General features: G+C 35.5%; 1 protein-coding gene across 22 annotated transcripts in view; it reads right to left on the reverse strand.

Moving 5' to 3' along the window:
* NRXN1 (neurexin 1) overlaps positions 1 to 19,542 on the reverse strand; it is a 1,110,252-nt gene that overhangs the window by 531,151 nt on the left and 559,559 nt on the right. For 11 of the 22 annotated variants that reach the window (XM_077915348.1, XM_077915346.1, XM_077915359.1 and 8 more), the window contains 3 exons: positions 17,662 to 17,835; positions 12,478 to 12,504; positions 11,438 to 11,557 (listed from right to left, as the gene is read on the reverse strand). In XM_077915348.1, coding sequence (XP_077771474.1) covers positions 11,438 to 11,557; positions 12,478 to 12,504; positions 17,662 to 17,835 — 321 coding nt within the window. The remainder of the gene's footprint in view (positions 1 to 11,437; positions 11,558 to 12,477; positions 12,505 to 17,661; positions 17,836 to 19,542) is intronic. The other 11 variants (XM_077915361.1, XM_077915363.1, XM_077915360.1 and 8 more) reach the window with 1 other exon arrangement.

Raw genomic sequence — 19,542 nt, forward strand, 5'->3', positions numbered from 1 at the left:
GTAAGTGATTTTGATGGGGGAGGTGATGTATGTGTGGGAACACGAGGCCTATGGGTAATCTCTGTATCTTCCTTCCTCTTAATATTTTGTAAACCTAAATATGGTCTAAAAAAGTAGTCTTTAAAAAAAAAAATCAGACAACCAATGGAAGTTTCAAGACACTAGTCTTCAAATATTACTCTACATTTAATATGTGCTAGGCCTGTAAGAAACAATACTAAACACAGAAGAATAGGATGTAAAATATAGCCAGGGAATAAAAGTAAACACATATTTAAAAATAACAAAACCCACTCTGTTAGTAAACATTTGGAGACTCAGAAACAGAAGAAATCACTTACTAACTAGAGACTGTCTTACTCTGGATGAGCTTGATTTGAGCTAGCTCATCTCCATGGATGAAATTTTCCTGAGCAGAGTGGAAATTAGGAGAAAAATCCAGATGAAGGGGTCAGTCATGAAGGCAAAGAGAGCATTCCCTGACTACACTGGTGTGTCTCTGTACGTATCCGGATCACAGAGCGAATGGCCAGGCATATGCGCAATAAAGCACATTGTACAGTTGTGTTTGTAGAGCAAGATGTGGAGAACCTTAAATGATCAATAAAGGAGTGCAGGGATGCCAAGGCAACAGATGTCAACAAAACCTACTGACAACACCAGAAAAGGAAATATTGGGGCTAGGGAGATTGAAATTTCCAGGTGACCTTAAAACCACACATGATAACTCAGATCAAAGACCTACTCCATTTGGTTTTATAGCAATATAGTTTGCAGAGACAAAGTGAAAAACAAAATCATTCTCCTCATAAAGCTTGTAGACACCAGACTCCAGAAGACAAGGTTGCATTCATGACTCACACACAGCAGACTCTCATTCTGAACTCCATAGACTGATTGGATTTTTAGAACCTTAGCTTTTTATCTTTTACACTTCAACAACACTGAAAGTGCTTCCACGTTTTGATTTGGAAAATTATTGTCACTATCAATAAAAAGAATGTGCCCGACACACCAAAATCCAGTTTAATTACTTTTGTGAGGTCTCCTGTGGCTGAGAGGAAATGGTATTTCTCTGACACTTTTCTGTTTTTAATTTAGTAAAATGGAGCACTTGCCCTGAATAGGACCTAGGAGAGTGGACTCATGATTGATGTCATGGAAGATGAACCCCACCGTTTTAGCAGCACGGTATTACTCTGAGAGTATGATGGTTGCAGGAATCTAGATCCTTGATTCTAGATTCCTCCTAGTAGGCATTTGAGGTGACCATCAAGGATCTGACCCAGAAACATGGTTGGGGTTTTAATGCATCATGTCATGACCTAAAGAAGGTCTGCTGAGGTCTGCTTTTACCCAGTACCTAAAGACCTCTCCTGAGGTCTGCTTTTACCCAGTACCATTCCCAATGTCAGTATTGCCCTGAGCTGCTGGAATCCAGATGAGGCCTTGAAAGCTATCCAACAGGAGAAGCCAAATATCAAAATACACACTATGCCATTCGACTGAAGAAACCAAGTAAAATGCATTCTTTATTTTCCGCTACATATTCCATCTGTTTCTCTCCCTAAAGGGTCATATGTTATATATTTATAAGAAGTGTTCACACCTACGCGAACACAGTTTCCTCTGTCCCCGTCAAATGCAGCCTCCTTCTTGCTCGCGACCCATTTTTTTTTAACATCCTTCTGTATCAGCTCATCCTTTTATGAAACTTGTTTCATTCTGAAATCATTTCAAGTTAAGAAACGCCTTTGTACCTTCCTATCTCACCAAATCCTGGGGAGATTAAGCCTCAGGCTCTACAGGCCATTTTCTGAGAGATGTGAATTTAGATCATTAGGGTCATTAAAATCATACACTCCATAATACCCAGAGCTAACAGATCATCCTTGTACTTTATGCTGCTGTAGAACGCTACCAGAGAAGGCACAATGTATAACAGCTCTGAGCTGCAAAGGAGACCATAATTCCTCCCCATAAAAGAATCCTACACTTTTTAATTGCTATAGTAAATCTCATTAAAGACACAGAATGCTTTGTTCAGGGAAGGAAAAAGGATCACTGGTAAAGGTGCATTTTCTTCACAGTAATATTTTTTTTCTTTATGACTAGAACTACTTCTAAATGCAAGCATAACGTTATTTTTATCATGACCTTTTTCTGGACTCCACACATTTCCCCTGAGCTTTCTTTCCCTTCTCTACAAATATAGGGGGCCCTTGGTCTTTACTATTAATCTCATAGTGACTTTTCCTGATCTGGGCTTTGTGCCTTCTCTTGTGTTTCACCCATGTGTCTTCTAAAAACCTTCAAAGAGTATACTGCTAATCTCTGACTTCATTTTTTGTTGTTCTTTCTTACTCAACAACTATATAAAGAGAAAACTGAGATAAAATCAACACAATGAAACACTCAGTGCACATTCACTGGTCAGCACAATTTTGAATCTTACCTGCCCATTCCCCATAATATACATTGTGAATCTGAGTCAAGCAGAAGAATCTTGGTAAATATTTCACCTGATTTTTTTTTAATTTTTATTTATTTATGATAGTCAGAGAGAGAGAGAGAGAGAGAGAGAGGCAGAGACACAGGCAGAGGAAGAAGCAGGCTCATGCGCCGGGAGCCCGACGTGGGATTCGATCCCGGGTCTCCAGGATCGCGCCCTAGGCCAAAGGCAGGCGCTAAACCGCTGCGCCACCCAGGGATCCCTCACCTGATTTCATTATCAAATATTAAATTATTATTATTATTATAGGATTTTATTTATTTATTCATGTGAAACATAAAGAGAGAAAGAGACAGAGGACAGAGAGAGGATAGAGAGAGAGGGAGAAGCAGGCTCTCTGTGAGGAGTCCGATGAAGGACTCTACCCCGGGACAATGGGATCACACTCTGAGCTGAAGGCAGATGCTCAACTGCTGAGCCATCCAGGTGTCTAAGTTTTTATTTTTGAGAAACTCAGGCTGTCAGAGAAAAATCACAGACAATTCCCATCTCTTTTTCATAATCACTAACTTTTTATACAGACCTGGAAGTTAATGACAATATGCGCCTTAGCTAAAAATTTCTAACTCATCTTTAGAAGTGACAACTGAGCAGTTGAGGGGAGGAGCATGTTTCATGCAACATAGTGCTTAAAGTTATTTTTTTTAAGATTTATTTATTTATTTGTTTGTTTGTTTATTTATTTATTTATTCATGAGAGACACAGAGAGAGAGAGGCAGAGACACAGGCAGAGAGAGAAACAGGCTCCATGCAGGGAGCCCAATGTGGGACTTGATCTCAGGACTTGAGGATCATGCCCTGGGCCAAAGGCAGATGCTCAACCACTGAGCCACCCAGGCGTCCCCATGCTTAAAATTAAATATAAGAACAAGAGAGAGATGAGAATAAAAAAATAATCTGCAATGTTAACTATCAGCCATTACTAACTTCTATGTATCTGGGGAATTTAACAATATCTATACTGAATCTATTCCTTCTTGAAAGGAATCGTGGTACAAAAGAATATGTGCTTGAAGTTAGACCTACATTCATATCTTTTTGTGTAAATTATTAGCCATGTAATCCCAAAGAAATTATTTAACTGATCATGTCTCAAAATCCTCACTTGTAAATTGAAAGATTTTTTGAACTCTGAAAATGTAGAGTTTATAAAATATAAACATATGCATGTAGTACCTGTTAATTATATCATTAGCATTAAAATATGTTGGTGTGATCTATATTAAACATTAAAATATTTTGTAATCCTTCGTATGCACTAGTTAGTTATATCCACAGTAACAAAGTATATAAATAACTTGCCAATCTAAGCACTTCCTTCGACATTCAATCACAAATATATTCTTGTAAAATATCTATTTCACAAAATCTAAACTACTTTTGATCTTATACACTTTCTTTAGAAACATACCCATGATAATCTCTTCAACAAATGGTGTTGGGAAAACTGGAAAGCAATAGGCAAAAGAAAGAGCTGAACCATTTTCTTACACCATACACAAAAATAAATTCAAAATGGATGAAAGACCTAAATGTGAGATAGGAAATCATCAAAATCCTAGAGAACACAGGCAGTAACCTTTGACATTGGCCGTAGCAACTTCTTACTAGATATGCCTCCTGAGGCAAAGGAAACAAAAGCAAAAATAATCTATTGGGACTTCATCAAGATAAAAAGCTTCTACACAATGAAGGAAACAAAACTACAAGGTAACCTATGGAATGGGAGAAGATATTTTCAAATTACATATCTAATAAAGGGTTAGCATCCAAAATATATAAAAAGAACGTATCAAACTCAACCCCTTAAAAATGGACAGAAGACAGGAATAGACATTTTTCCAAAGAAACACCCAAATAGCTAACAGATACATGAAAAGATGTTCAACATCACTCATCGTCAGGGAAATACAAATCAAAACCATGATGAGATATCAGCTCACACCTGTCAGAATGGCTAAAATCAACAACACAAAAAACAACAGGTGCTGGCAAGGATATGGAGGAGAAAGAAACCTCTCACACTGTTGGTGGGAATGCAAACTGGTGCAGCCACTCTGGAAAACAGTATGGAGGTTCCTCAAAAAAAGTTAAACATAGAACTACCGTATGATGGAGCAATTGCACTACTAGGTATCTACCCAAAGGGTACAAAAATACTAATTCAAAGGGACACGTGCACTCTGAAGTTTATAGCATTATCAACAACAGCCAACTTATGGAAAGAGTCCAAATGTCCAATCATATATATATATATGATATATGTATATGTATTGGACATATACATTTGGACATATACACACACACACACACACATATATATATATATATATATATGTATGATGAAATGTTACTTAGCCATAAAAAGAGTGAAATCTTGCCATTTACAGTGATGTGGATGGAGCTAGAGAGTATTATGCTAACTGAAATCAGAGAAAGACAAATACCATTTGATTTCACTTATGTGTGGAATTTAAGAAACAAAATGAATATGAGGAGGGGAGAAAGAGAGCAAACCAAGTAATAGACTCTTAATGGAGAACAAACTAAGGATTACTGAAGGGGAGTTGGATGGGGGAGATCAGTTAAATGGGTGATGAGGATTAAGGAGGGCTCTTGTGATGAGCACTGGGTATTGTATGTAAGTGATGAATCACTAAATTCTACACCTGGAACTAATATTACAATGTACGTTAACTAACTGGAATTTAAATAAAAACTTGGAGAAAGAAAAAAATAGAGAAAATAAAGACATACCCATGATAATCTGATTCTATAAAGTTGGAGAACTATTTAACATTTACTCCCTTCCCATGTCTTATTGATTAATAAATGCATGCTATATTATTTATCATGGATATTTATTTGGTATTAAACAGGATTCCGATAATTCACCATGATTAATCTTTTTGTTCACAAGGGCTTTCATTGCATCAGTTCTGGTGAGGTAAAACCCATCTTAAAAAGTAAATCTAAAGGATCCAAGTTTCAAAAACTCATACCTTAGATCCAGATGGTCCCTCTACCCTAACCTGACCCCTACACCTGCTAGGTTGTCATAGCTGGAAAGCAGAGTGAGAAACCTGAGCACAATATACTCACAGAGAAAGAAAAATTATTCGGACACAGACTCAGGTCATAGAACTCTTTGAAATACCATCTAGTGAGAACTGAAACCATTGTAATCCCTTAATGATGGTGAACCAAGGTGACTGGCAGAAACTTCTCTTAATAAAGCCCTGGTCTAGTTGGGCTCTGGTGGGATACGACAGCATTACCCCAGTAATGCAAGTATCAAAGGCCACCTCTATATTTATATAAGCCCTGCAATGACGAGCAATAACATAAGAGCCAAATGAAGGTCCACACAGTTAGAATATTAAGTGAGCCAGAAAAAATAGAGAGAACTTGCGGGGGAGGGAGGATTCAACTGGGCTTTCCTTCTTGACTTCTGGGGTCAAACTGGCACCATTTACAGAATAAAAAGCCATTCAGAGTCATGGATCATTTACCTAATGAACAGTACTAGGGGACTAATCGGGATAACTCAAATACAGCAGTGGTCTACATCATTTAGTGGTCTACACCATTTGAATTTTCTTACATAGATAAAGCTTAAAATTGTCATTTAACTGTTTAATTGCAATATGAAAAGATCTATGCTTCCCTTTATGTATTTACTTTTATGGTATCTATTACCAATAGGAACAGAGATAAATTTATATTAAATAGAAGATAATACTCCTATTACAAAGTACACTTCTCTATCATATATGATGTTTTCCTGTCTTTATTGCATTTTCTGATCAGTATGAACAATATTTAAAATCTTTATGGTTTAACCTAAGATAGATCTGACCCTGTTTCCCCATAGATAATTTTTCTACGGCATTATCTGTAAATACTGCTTTTGAATTGCTTTAAACAACTTAGAGACTGCCATTTAGAAATGCTTGAATGATTCAAGGTTAATAAGATTCATCATACTCACAGTGAGGATCTGGTTGTGGACATAGTTAATTGCTAAATTTTATTCATCCCTAAATGGTACTGGCAACAAATCAGCTCACAGCTTAATACTACTGGCAGCTCTAAATGGGACAGAAATAATGTGACTTTGATCCAGTTATTTTTATATGCGTTATGATTCATTTCCAGTAGTTCTGATACTGATGCTCAAATACTGGATATTGGATTCTCTTGTCAAACAACAAAAAAAGGTGAGAAACAAAGCTGAAGATATTTTTAAATGTCATGGTAACAAGTCACAGTCAAATCTTGTTTCAGTGAACATTTCTAATTCTCATACAAAAGATACAATAAATTCCTATGAGAAAGATTTTCTTCTGGCAGATTTAGAATTCTGAAAATAGTCTTTTAATGGCAGGGACCATACCCTCCTAGCACCAAAATAACAGCACTATGATGTATTATTCCCTTATGGTAACAGACACCATTGAAGCTGAACTATAATCCGGCACACAACAATTCTGTACTAATGTAATGTGACAATGTTATTATGTTCACTTTTTTCCATGTGATCATAGCCATATTCATCTTCTGCACCCTGACATTAAATTAGCTAACATAGTTGCATTGTATTCTGTAACATAGGGTGAAAGCAGAAAAGGGTTTATTGTATAGCACAATGGTTTGATGATGGGAAATGTGTGTGTGCATGTGTGTGCAAGTGTGTATGTGCGAGTATGAATAGGTGATATGTTGATTTTTATATAGTGAATGTGTAAACTCTTAGCACAGAACTGGCATATAGCAAGCATGAGGTAATGGTTACATCCAAGAAAAAGTTCACAAACAGCTACAATATATGTTAAAAAATCTTTTACTCCAAGATTTCAGAAGAGGGGAAAGATAAGGCCCAGCTCCAAGGGCTAGAGAAGTTTCCATGGGATGAAACAGTTAAGTAGAGATTGAAAATGAAATTATATTTCTTCAAACAGATATAGTGAAAGGAATTTATCCCAGGTGGAATGAGAGCATTCCTCAGGAGGATAAATTAGCATAAGCAATGGTAAGGAAATTGGGAAAGTATAATGTTGTTCAGAAACCCATAAGTAAGTTAATTGGCAGTAACATGCCATATGGACAAGGTTCTGCAACAGATAAGGATGAAAATGAAAGCTAGGGTCAGACCACAGAGGTTCATGAACTCCAAATTGATGAATTTGGAGAGTATTGTTAACTGCTGAGAATGTACTAGAAACTCTTATGCAAGATTCATGCATCTAGTCAGTATGGATTTAGTAAGTTACTATTATTACCAATTATATGCATCATGATGTGCAAAACACTGGGATTATGAAAGAAAAACACATTACCTAGGGGAAGCATATAGCCGTAGTCTTACAGGGAGATAAGACCAAACCTAAATAATGATGGATGATAACATAGCATCAACAAAGTTCTGTAAGAATCAATGGAGGAGGAATATTGCCTCTGTTTAAGAGAATCAGGAAGAGCTGGTGATATTTAAACTAGGAAGAATAGGAAGAAAGAACACAACTGGTGAGGAGGCATAAGATGGATTGGGGGAGAAGGGGATAAGAAATGGGAAACTTAACCAAAAATGACTACAATAAGCCAAAAAATTATACGCAGGACCTAAAATATATTATTGGTACAGAAGAATCCAGCAGAGTCCACTACCCTACTCTACCCTATACATATACACACAACAGTTGCTTTTCTCAATGAGCAGGTCATTTACATGGCAATTTTCTAGGGAAATAAGGGTTTCGCAAACACTTTTCTTTAAAAGTAGCCTTTGGCATCATTTTGCATAAGTGCTTCTTTTTTGAAAGATTTCTTTAAGTTCATTAATTAGTATGATTTACCCAAGATTATACTTACAAGCTAAAAAAGTATTCCCATCTTCCCATTGTTAATTATATCTCCAGGCTAACATAAATAAATTTTTCTAGTTACTGTAACCCACTCTGTGAAATTTATCAGAGAGATGATATTCAGAAGGTCTATTTGGGAGAGAATGTGTCTTATTTGCAATACTGTGTGTTCTTTCTCCTTTTAAAAAGTTTTATTTCCATTTTCCTGTTTGTTTTTGTTGGCTTGTTTTGTTTTCTATGCAGTTGAAGACTGCTGTCACAGAACTTATAGATAAATACCTAAGCTACAGATGGAAATTTCATTAAGGAAAGAACTGTCCTAATGGCCTTATTTCAAAAAAAAAAAAAAAAAAAGAAAAGAAAAAAGTCAAGCTCTATACAGAAAAGGAGTTTGTTAAAATCCCAGGAATCACATTAATTCTGTTTGTGCAATTCAGAAAAATTGAGACATGCATAAATAATGTTTATCTGATGAATCTAACAACTGAAGAAAATATGGCAATAAGCATGTCTTCAAGGTATTGAAAAAAAAAAAAAAGAAAAAGAAAAAGAAAGACAACAGGCCCAAAATGGAGTCAATTATTCTAAGCCCCATGTCCCCAAATCAAGACTTAATTTATTTAATTACAGTTTCTGCTCTCCCATAAAACAATCAGGAATCTCCTAATCAGCAATAGTTAGGTAACCTGCCTCACAGACCCCTGACATTTCCTAAAGGAAAGTAATTTTTCAATAGCCAACCTGCCTTTTTTTTTTTTTTTTTTTTGCCAGTATAGCTTTCTTCTCCCTCTCCCTTCTGCCTATAAATCTTTCATTTTGTACAGTTCTTTGGAGCTCCTTTCTATCTACTAGATTGGATGCTGTTCCATTTAAATCAATTTTTGCTCAAATAAACTCTTAAAATTTTTAATATGCTTCAGTTTACCTGTTAACAAAGGTTACAGTTACTATTGTACTTTCTATAAATTAAAGTTGATAAGAAAATAAGATTAGCTTTTAAATATTGATTTTTACCTACATATCCTCACCTCCAAAACTCCATGCACAAACCAAGAAACCATTTCACATTTCCAGAAAACCCATTAAGAGGTAATGATTTAATCAAAATGTATGTATTCTGAGAGCCCTCCAAAGTAATTTTAATGCTGATTTGTGCACGAGGCATATCAGGAGACACCTTTATTGAATGACATTTACCTTATTTACAGGAAAATAACAAATAGCCTTATCATTATCATCACCACTACTATCACCCAAGAGCAGCATTCAAATAATTTTCTGTAAAAATGATGTGAAGACGGCATGATACTTAGGGTAGGATCTTGATGTTCCGTTAGGAAATGTCTAGCAAATACACACAGAAAATTATATTCTTCAAACATAACTGGTTTATGAGAATATACAATCTGACACAACCAAATGCAACTATTTTATAAAACATGGAAACCAGTTTAAGCAAAGTTTCAGAGAAAGATTTTGAGCCAAATGGAAAACATTTTCATGCAATGAAAGCTCTCTCAGCTACCACATGTAGTCATACATCTGTCAGGAACATATTCAGGATTAAAAATTTACCATAATAAAATCATAACAAATTATCACTCTTCAGGTTGTCCTTGAAAATAAATTTATGCCATTTTCTATGGGACAGGAACAAAGGCAGGAAGTTACATTTCATATATGTACATATATGTATACATATGTACATATATCAAAAGCACATATAAGGTTTTTTTATTTGCTTTGCTTTAGGTGCATGTAAGTACATAAAGTATTTATTGAGCCTTCATTTAAGGTTATTTATAGAACCCCAACTGGGGTTATTTTTTGTACAAATGTATGATGATGTGAATACATGTTCATGCTTCAAGTCATTGATAGGATGGAGACAAGATATTTCCCTATCTATTGTTGTGTGATCTTTACAGGTCTCTTCCAAGTACTGTTTTATTTTGTAATAATTGTTTGTTATTCCTGTATTCAATATTTTGAAGAGAAATTCTGAAGATAGCTGGTGAGTTGAATCATATTGTTGAACTCAGTTCAATGGGATATTTTAGTTTGGCCTCACCTTCAACATTGTCATACACATATGTATTGGTGTAAATAGAATCTCAAATAGACAAAGGTCAAAGGGAACAAATTCTAGTCTTCCTTTACATGCATACTCAAGCCCAGTCTTTGTCCCAAAGCCCCAAACTTCAATCATTGTGTCCTCCATCCTAGAGCTTTTTCTTAAATGTTGTCCCATTTATAATATAAATTATGCACTCTGTTTCACAAGCAAGAAGCTTTGTCAGAAAAAAAAAAATTTCTCAATTTGTTGTTTTGAAGAAAATGCTTTTAGTATTTTGATGAGGGGCCGTAAAGCATGATCTATCTGAAAGTTAAGTAATAGGACTTTATCCCATATACCAGTTAATTCAGTCTTAAAATGCTCACCGTGACCATACAGATTAGGCACTAGCAGATACTCCATGATATAATGTGAATGCTCTGTTTCTGAGTCATGCTTACATTGTGAGACAAAAGGAAAAAAAATTCACAACTGGCTAGAATATATGAGGGGGTACTTGAAAAACAAAGTTTAAACATACTGTGTTTTAAAGCAAAAGGCAGATATGGGTTTAAAAAGATATAGAAAGAGAAGCATAATGAAACATGTCACCTTTCACGAAAATTACAGCCCTCAACATATAATCTTCTGGAATTAAATATTAATATAAAGCAATAAGGAATCTCTTTTGGAAACTAGGGGAGGATTGTCATCTGTAGGAAATGAACAAATATTTTCAACAAGGTGACCATTAGCAATTAAAAAATTATAGTAAACAGTGACAAACCAAAGGCTCCCCCATCATCACAGCATTTAGCTAATGGCATCCTTGATAAATACTTTAGAATTTCAAAAATGTCCTTTCTGTAGAAACAACTGCTTCTCCTTATTATGACAGCTTAACTCACAGATAATATAAAGACTCCCAGTTTCATACTCTGGGCATCACACAGTAACTAGAAGCAATGATGACTATCTGAGTTCATACTCAGAGAGGTACTTACGGTCATTGCAGAGTGGCCCACTGAAGGAGGTCATACTACAGTCACAGCTGAAGCCATCCCATTGCTGCAAGCACACGCCTTGATTAGAACAGGAGTCCTCTTGGCAGGTTGTGCTGGGTCCTGCAAAAATAATCCAAAAGAAACTTGGGTTCTTTAAAAAACATCCACAAGTGCTTTATACATGAGTTAGGTCACATATAGTAGTTGCCAACACCTCAAATTACATGACCAAACCAGTTTTGAAAGTTCTAGTTCACACACCTGAATTAGCAACAGAGAAGCTGTAATACGAAGGTTTTCTGAAGTTTCAAATATAGGACAAAATACATTATAATAGTAAACTAAACCAACAAATAGTAAAAACAAGCACATAGCTTCTAGTATGATCATGGTAGCAAGTGATCTCATTCCATCATCAGTAATTCTCTATCACCATTTGAATTTTAGAAAAATGCATGGATCTCCTTAACTTCTGACCAATGAATAGAGACACCATGAGAAATGGAGATAATAGCTTCATGAAATTGAGATAAAGATTGGCAAAGTAACTGAAAAGAGTTATGCAAAAATGTCCTAGAAGTTTCCCTGCACAAACTATGGATAAAGTTATGATTGTTGGGTGTTTTGGATAGGTATGTTGGCAAGTATCAAATCACATGCTTTAACAATTTCATGCAGTTAAACATAAAATGAAAAAGTTTGTATAAATGACATGCCCCCATTTAACATACGAGTAAAAAGAATTCTAGTCTATTTCTAAAGAATCATAACTAGAACACTGAAAAACAAAGAACTAAAAAAGAAAAAAAAAGATGATCAAAGCACTAGAGGCAATCACTATACAAACATATTCAAGACTGAAAGCCTTTATACAAACTATGCTATAAAATGAGGTTTCTTGCACAACATTCAAGAAGGGGAAAAATCAAATCTGAACCCAAACAACAGTTACTGAAAAATGTAAAAAAAAATGTTATTTTGGGGTTTCCACTGTGTATTATGGGGTTTCAGTCTTGTTTTTTACACACAGGGCTATCTACCTTGCAAGTCAGCTTTCATCAATGCAACTTTGTCAGCAAAATTAAAAAAAAAAGCAAAATATATTAAATGTTAGTAAGCAATACCAAAATGGGGCAAACACAGAACGTTCAGATTCAAAAAGCATGCTGCTATAAAGGGGGAGAAAAAATGCTATGTAGAGCAAACAAATTAATACTAACAGCCATAAATCTTAAGAGAAGCAAAAATGAGAAAGCAGTAATTTATTAGAATTTTACTATATATGTATATATATAATGGTTAATTGAGCTGATGACATGTAATGAAAGAAATTAAAAGAGCGTTTGTATTTTTCGTCTCTTGGATAGATATGAATGCATTACCAAAGTGATCATATTGCTTATTTGGAGCATGTGGCACCATTTATCATGTACAGATACAGTGTAGACCATGGTCATTAGCAGACCAATTATCCCTTTCTATTTCTCTTTCCCTCTACATCTTTTTTTATCTTGCAATGGCAATTAGGGCTTGAAACTGTAATGCCAGCCATTCACTGCCAACAGTTGGACTTCAGAGTGACACCAAACTATCAAAATGTACTATATATATCATTTGGGGTGGATGAGAGAGGTAAAGGATGGGAGAAGCAGACTACATACAATATCATTCCACTTACAAAAAAAATCCCTCTACAAGTTTCAATGTGGAGTGTTTGTCTGTTCTTACCAGGCTGGGCATATACCACTTAAGGATTTCAGAGTTATGTCAGCAATTTCCCCACCTTCGTAATTCCCTTCAACTCTTCTCAACTGCCCTGTGAATATTTATTACAATAGAATCTCACTAATAAGGACTACCTTAGGGAAGGTAAAAAAGGGGATGCACTCCATCGAAACAGCTTTAGGGTAGAACACAAAAGATGGTTCCTAGTCAACACAATTTTATAGGTTTTATGAAAATATAAAAATTATACTAACCCAATTAGATTCTATTAACACTGAGAGCCTTTGAGGTAACTGCTTTAGTGAATAAATGAGAATTACCTGTAATTAGCCTTTGTGTAAATTGACATTTTCGTAAAATGTCTTTTTAAACATGCTCATTACAATGGTATTTCTATTACAATTTTCTCAGTAAAGTTATCCCTCCTAGAGAGTTATTGAATTTAGCCTAACCTCTGAGTTTTCACAAATTTAGAAACCATAACATTATAAGAACTAATTATATAGTAACAGCAACGATAGGTATACTAATGGTAATGATAATAATAGTTGTTGTTATCAATAATAATAATCTCCCAGGCCTGGAAGCCCTGAAAGAATGTAGCAGTTTTTCTCACCTATCTTATCACAGAACTAAGAACCACTAAATTGCTTAGTTTTTGTTATTTCTCCAATCTATGAGGTGTAAGTGGTCTAATGATCTTTATCCCATGGCATTAGAGACTGAAAATAATTAGTTTGTTAAAAACAAAACAGACAGGGCAACAAACAACTCTTAAAGCAACACTCCTTAGCACATTCTCCCCTGGGATAAGCTCAGGAGCAGGGAGTGGGGGTGGGGGTGGGTGGGAGGGTTGGGGCTGTTTATAAATATGTCACTGGTCCCTTACTTGCCCAGCAGAAGATAAGAGCAGGAACAGGAACTGATGAAGAGCCAGATAACGGTTTTTACTTTTATTTTTGTAAAAATTATCAGAAATACAGTTTCAACATAATGCTAAATTCTAGAAATGGTAAAACTACAACCCTAAAACACGAATGTGCCCGTATTGTAGAGCAGCAACTTAGAGTACCTGCCAAATCTTTATGTGAGCATAAAGACATGCTTTATTATTATTATTTTTTCATTATCACAACACTCTTTTTATATTCGGGTATTACAAGAGAATTCATGCCTATGCCTGACAAGACACATTTTTCAAAATACTCACCTTCTAGAACAATATTTAAACATTGACAGGCATTTGCACAAGACAAAGCCCTGAATTTATTTTCCCTTTAGTTATGTAATGTTCCTTTTATTTTATCACTGAATAAAATTGGGAACAAGCCACAAGGACATTTGTATTAAGTAGTTAAGTATAAGGATATGTCTGAAAAAGAAAAGAAGTGAAGGTAAAACTAAAATCTCTGGAAACCAAAGAAGCAAGAGAGGAAAGTGTTTTGATGCCTGGACTTTCAAGTACGGCAAACTTGGGTTCAAAGCTTCCATCATTCACGTACTAGCTGTGTGACCTTAAGAAGGTCACCTTACATCTCTGAGGCTCAATTTACTCATCTAAAAAAAAGTCAGCACTACCTAATTTACAGAGTGTTGAGGAATAAATGAAAAACCGTATGTAAACTTATTGTCATTGGTGCTAAATCAATGGTAGCTTTAATAATTATTTCTGTAGCTTATTATAATAGTTATGGTGCTGAATGCTACGAGACTATGCATTAGTGTCTGAATTAATTTTCCCCCTTTGACTTTATGTACAAAAGTTATCTTGACTCAGTACTGAGCTTAACTGAGCCTGATTATTGGTGGATTATCAGTATCTATTTTCTCTTATGCAAGCAGGAAAATGCCACCCGACCAGTAATTTTCAAAGTGTGGTCCTTGGAACAACAGTATCAGCATCGTTGTAGTAACATGTTAGAAACGTAAATCCTAGGGTCCTGCTGAATCAGCAATCCTGGGGGTAGTGTTCCGTAATTTGGGTTTTAACAATTCTCCAGGTGATTCTGGTACTGGTTCAAGTTTGGGAAACATTCATCTGAAGGGATTTGGACAAGGCAAGTTTCCTCCCCTAGTCAGCGTGTTCTATAAATAAAAGCCACTATTACCCAATGCAATTAGTTAACAGTGGCAGGAAGCAAGTGTTTATTAGGAAAGACCAAAAACTTTTTAAATGAAAGGGGCTGAGAGATTTGTGGGTCTTGTTGGATAGAGTGATGGAAAAGCTTAGAAGATATTATTTGGTTATTGTCACATTCATACTATTTGTGTTAATGTGAAAGTTAAGTGATTCCAATGTGATTTGGATTTAAATTTCCATGAGACAACTATCCTTAGAATTCATCAAGGATCTAGAGTTTGATCACTAATCCTAAAAACATGTGTATCTCATCAATTACACCTCTGACAGGTATATCTGAGATTATTCCTAATAGAACAGGAATACTCAGAAATTAAAAATTGGTAATCTTGATGTTGGAATAAAAGCATCAGAGAAGTGTCAAGGCAGAGAGGCAGGGTAATATTCTAAAAATAAAGGAAAAAGGAGGGTAAAAAAGAATAAAGATTATTAAAACTCAGATATTAAAGCATCCTAGATAAGTTAAGGTAGGAAACAACGTCATAATCTACTGAATGATTTTTTAAAGATTTTATTTATTTATTTGAGATACAGAAAGAGTGAGTGCAAGCATGAGCAGAGGAGGAAGGGCAGAGGGTGAGGGAGAAGCATGCTCTCAGCTGAGCAGGGAGCCCAACGTCAGGCTTGATCCCAGAACCCCGGAATTCGACCTGAGCCTAAGGCAGATGCTTAACCGACTGAGCTACTCAGCACCTCTCTACTGAATGATTTCAAATGTTCAAATAGTAGTTTGTTACCCAAGAGGATATATAATCATCTTACCTAAGTTATTTAGTAATTATGTTAGAAAGTAAAACCAAGTATCATTTATACAAATAATCTTTTCTCAGTACAGCTTCCCCTCATTAGTTTTCCCTTCTATACACTCACACACATCATGTATGTACCCGTGGTGGAGGGTCAAATGTGTGTGTTTGGTTTTTCATCTTGTAGGTATTTAGCTGTGAATGTTTCTGTCTGCTCCTAACATCTCTTTGTAGGTAAGAAGTCATTTACCAAGCAACTTGTAGAAAGGCCTTTTTTGAAAAAAACAAATACTTCAGGAGTTTGTAGCACTTTTTTTTTTTTTTTTAATGTATATACGCTCTCTGGTTAGATCACCTCTAAGAATCCAAGTTGTGAACCACATTCTTATATCCACCCAGTAGAAGGAATTATTCACTTAATGATCTTGTTTCCTTTAGGAAACAGAGAAAACAGTTTCTCTGTTTTACAAGTGTTATAACAAAATTTGAAATAAAAAAAAATAAATATAGCAATAACATTAAAAAATTCAACAAAGGAAAAAAAAATTCAACAAAGGCTTCTATTAAATAGCATTATCTTCCTGCAGTATTAAAATACAGTTTGAATTTCACCTGTCTTTCCAGGGAAATATATATGGCAGAGATAAAAAAAAAATGTATTTTCATATTTAAAAAAAACCTTCACGTACTTAGGTAATTGCTAAATCTAATGGCATTATTTTGGCCAAGAAGAGATGATTCATAATCTCCTGGGGGAAAGGAATTCACATGTCTTTCTTTGCCTCTCCCATATGAAATTTCCTTATGAATCTAAAATTTTCAAAATAGCCCAACTGTTTTCAACATTAAAGGAGAAGCAGCAACACATCCAGAGCCCCAAAATTCAGGATAATGTGATTAAATTACATTTATGGAGGGAGAATTGGCTCAAATAATCTGAGGTGTTGAAATGAAAATTATCTAAAATGAAAGTGGCAATCAAAAAGTACTCCTACAGATCTTAGTCTGATAGAGAGCACAAAAGAACAGAAAGATACTTGAGCACATTTCTCAAGTAAAGAATATTAAGTCTTGGATAATAGAAGAAACCAATTTTTGTTAAAACAAACTGATGATATACTCTTGTGCCAGGTGGATACAAGCCAAATAGTGATGTGACAATGGGTATCTGAATTTTATTCTCCTGTTACATCTTGCTGAATGTAGATTGGAAAAAACAAAAAACAAAAAACAGTCTCAAGTTTATTGACATTTGCTGTAGCAAATACTTTTTTTTTTTTTTTTAGTTTAAACAGGTTATCTATTTAATGTTATAAAGCCAGCATTGCAGAACACACTAGCTAGGTGAACTACAGACTATAAAGGAGTAGAAAATAACAAGATGCATACACAGAGCTCCCCACCTTACAGAAGGCCTTAGTGTAGGTTTGCAAACCTACAGAAAATTTAAGATTTATGGGATGAAACATGAAAAGTGAAAAAAATAAGGATTTCTAAACCCTATGTGGGAGTTTGAATAGTTGGCAGAAATAAATTTTGCTGACTAGAGACATTTGTTCTTATTTATGGGTACAATTAGAATTACTTAGAGTTTGATAACAAAGATCTAGTACCTTCACATCCTCTCTCAATCTGTCCATTGCAGAAGAGAGCATCTGAGATGAGGTCTGGAAGTCGTCCATTTAAATCAACTGATGCCAGGCAGCCTTGAAAGCCCTCCTTGGCATGGACAAGTTTCGGCAAAGATTTGTATGTTTCTTTAGCCACTCCTCCTATATACAAGTCACCTGTGGGAAGATCAAAGTTTTGGTTATAAAAGTAACTCATCATTCCTTTAAACATACAGTAGGAAGCGAAGAAGATAGTTTGGTTCATATTTCATTAAATTAATTTAAAAAGTCAACTTATAACTAGAGATTTTCCTAAAAATATAAAATAATAGAAGTGTGTGAGGAATATATTAGCACTCAAAGACATTTCTAGAAGCTATTTTTCACAGAAAATTGATTAAGCTCAATTAGTGTAGCCAAGTGGAAGGAATATGGGCCATGGAGTTGCATATCCTTGCACTGATACTGGAGCTTGGTTATTTATCAACTCTGTGACTTTTACCGTCTTTTTTTTTGTTGTTTGTTTCTCTGATCATTAGAAACCTCATTTCTAAAATACAAAGTATAAAATGTCTTCCATAGGTTCTCCTGAGAATTGAGATAAAATAAAGAAACTATCCACCACAGTAAAAATATGAAGAGATACTCAAGTCAACCTTCTGCTTAGAGAACTCTGGATCTTTCAGCTAATCAGAAGCTCAACCAATCCTCTCTAGAGTCCACGATTACCTTTTCTACTAGGTGTAAGCCCATTATCCTTACTTGTACCTACTGAATTCACTGACTGACTTGCGTAAGAGTCTGCATGTATCTGAATATTACATCTTGGATCCCTGGGTGGCGCAGCGGTTTGGCTCCTGCCTTTGGCCCAGGGCTTGATCCTGGAGATCCGGGATCGAATCCCACATCGGGCTCCCGGTGCATGGAGCCTGCTTCTCCCTCTGCCTATGTCTCTGCCTCTCTCTCTTTCTCTCTCTGTGACTATCATAAATAAATAAAAATTAAAAAAAAATGAATATTACATCTTTTTTCAGGTATTTCTTTTTTAGGTGAAGTTATACCAGGGATCTGTTAACAAGTTATCATTTTTTTTCTAATTTTATTGCAGTTTGTTTTTTAAAGATTTTATTTATTTATTCATGAGAGACATACACAGAGAGAGGAAGAGACATGGGTAGAGAGAGAAGCAGGCTCCATGCAGGGAGCCTGATGTGGGACTCGATCCCGGGACTCCAGGATCACATCCTGAGCCAAAGACAGACGATCAACCACTGAGCCACCCAGGCGTCCCTTATTGTAGTTTCTAATGGAACACTGTGCTCTGCTTTGTCATTTCATGCCTCTAGGTTTGAAATTTCCCAACTTTATGGGTCACTACTTAAAAAGAGAAATTGCAATCCATGTTTGACTATGTTTTGTTTCCTATCAAAATTATCAACCATATTTATAGGACACTGAAAAGATATAACTCACTGACTTTAATAAACATTTAATCAATGAAGAAGATATGGAGGGTGACGCCAACATTCCATAAAATATGTTCCTATTTAAAAGTTCTGCTAACATACTCAATTGAACCATTTACTTTTCCAACTTTTCATTGTCAGTTGAATTTTCTCTATGACATTAACCCTCCTAACTTTCATGCCACCTGATGCCTTCTCCCTGATGCAACATGAAACTCCTACATTCCTAGTGGTTCTGGGTCCCTCTGTGTTGTCTTCATGGGGCCTGGGATAAAGGAGAACTGATAACCAGGTGAATGCTCATGCTGTTTGTTGAGTCATGAGTAATAAAGTCCTTGGTCTCTGACCCAGAAAGTTTGTGTCTTCTGTCGGCATCTGTGAAACAGTAATAAGCTAACCAACTAGATTGTAAGTAGGC

The sequence above is a fragment of the Canis aureus genome, chromosome 11 (assembly GCF_053574225.1).
Source record: "Canis aureus isolate CA01 chromosome 11, VMU_Caureus_v.1.0, whole genome shotgun sequence".
Classification (NCBI taxonomy): domain Eukaryota; kingdom Metazoa; phylum Chordata; class Mammalia; order Carnivora; family Canidae; genus Canis; species Canis aureus.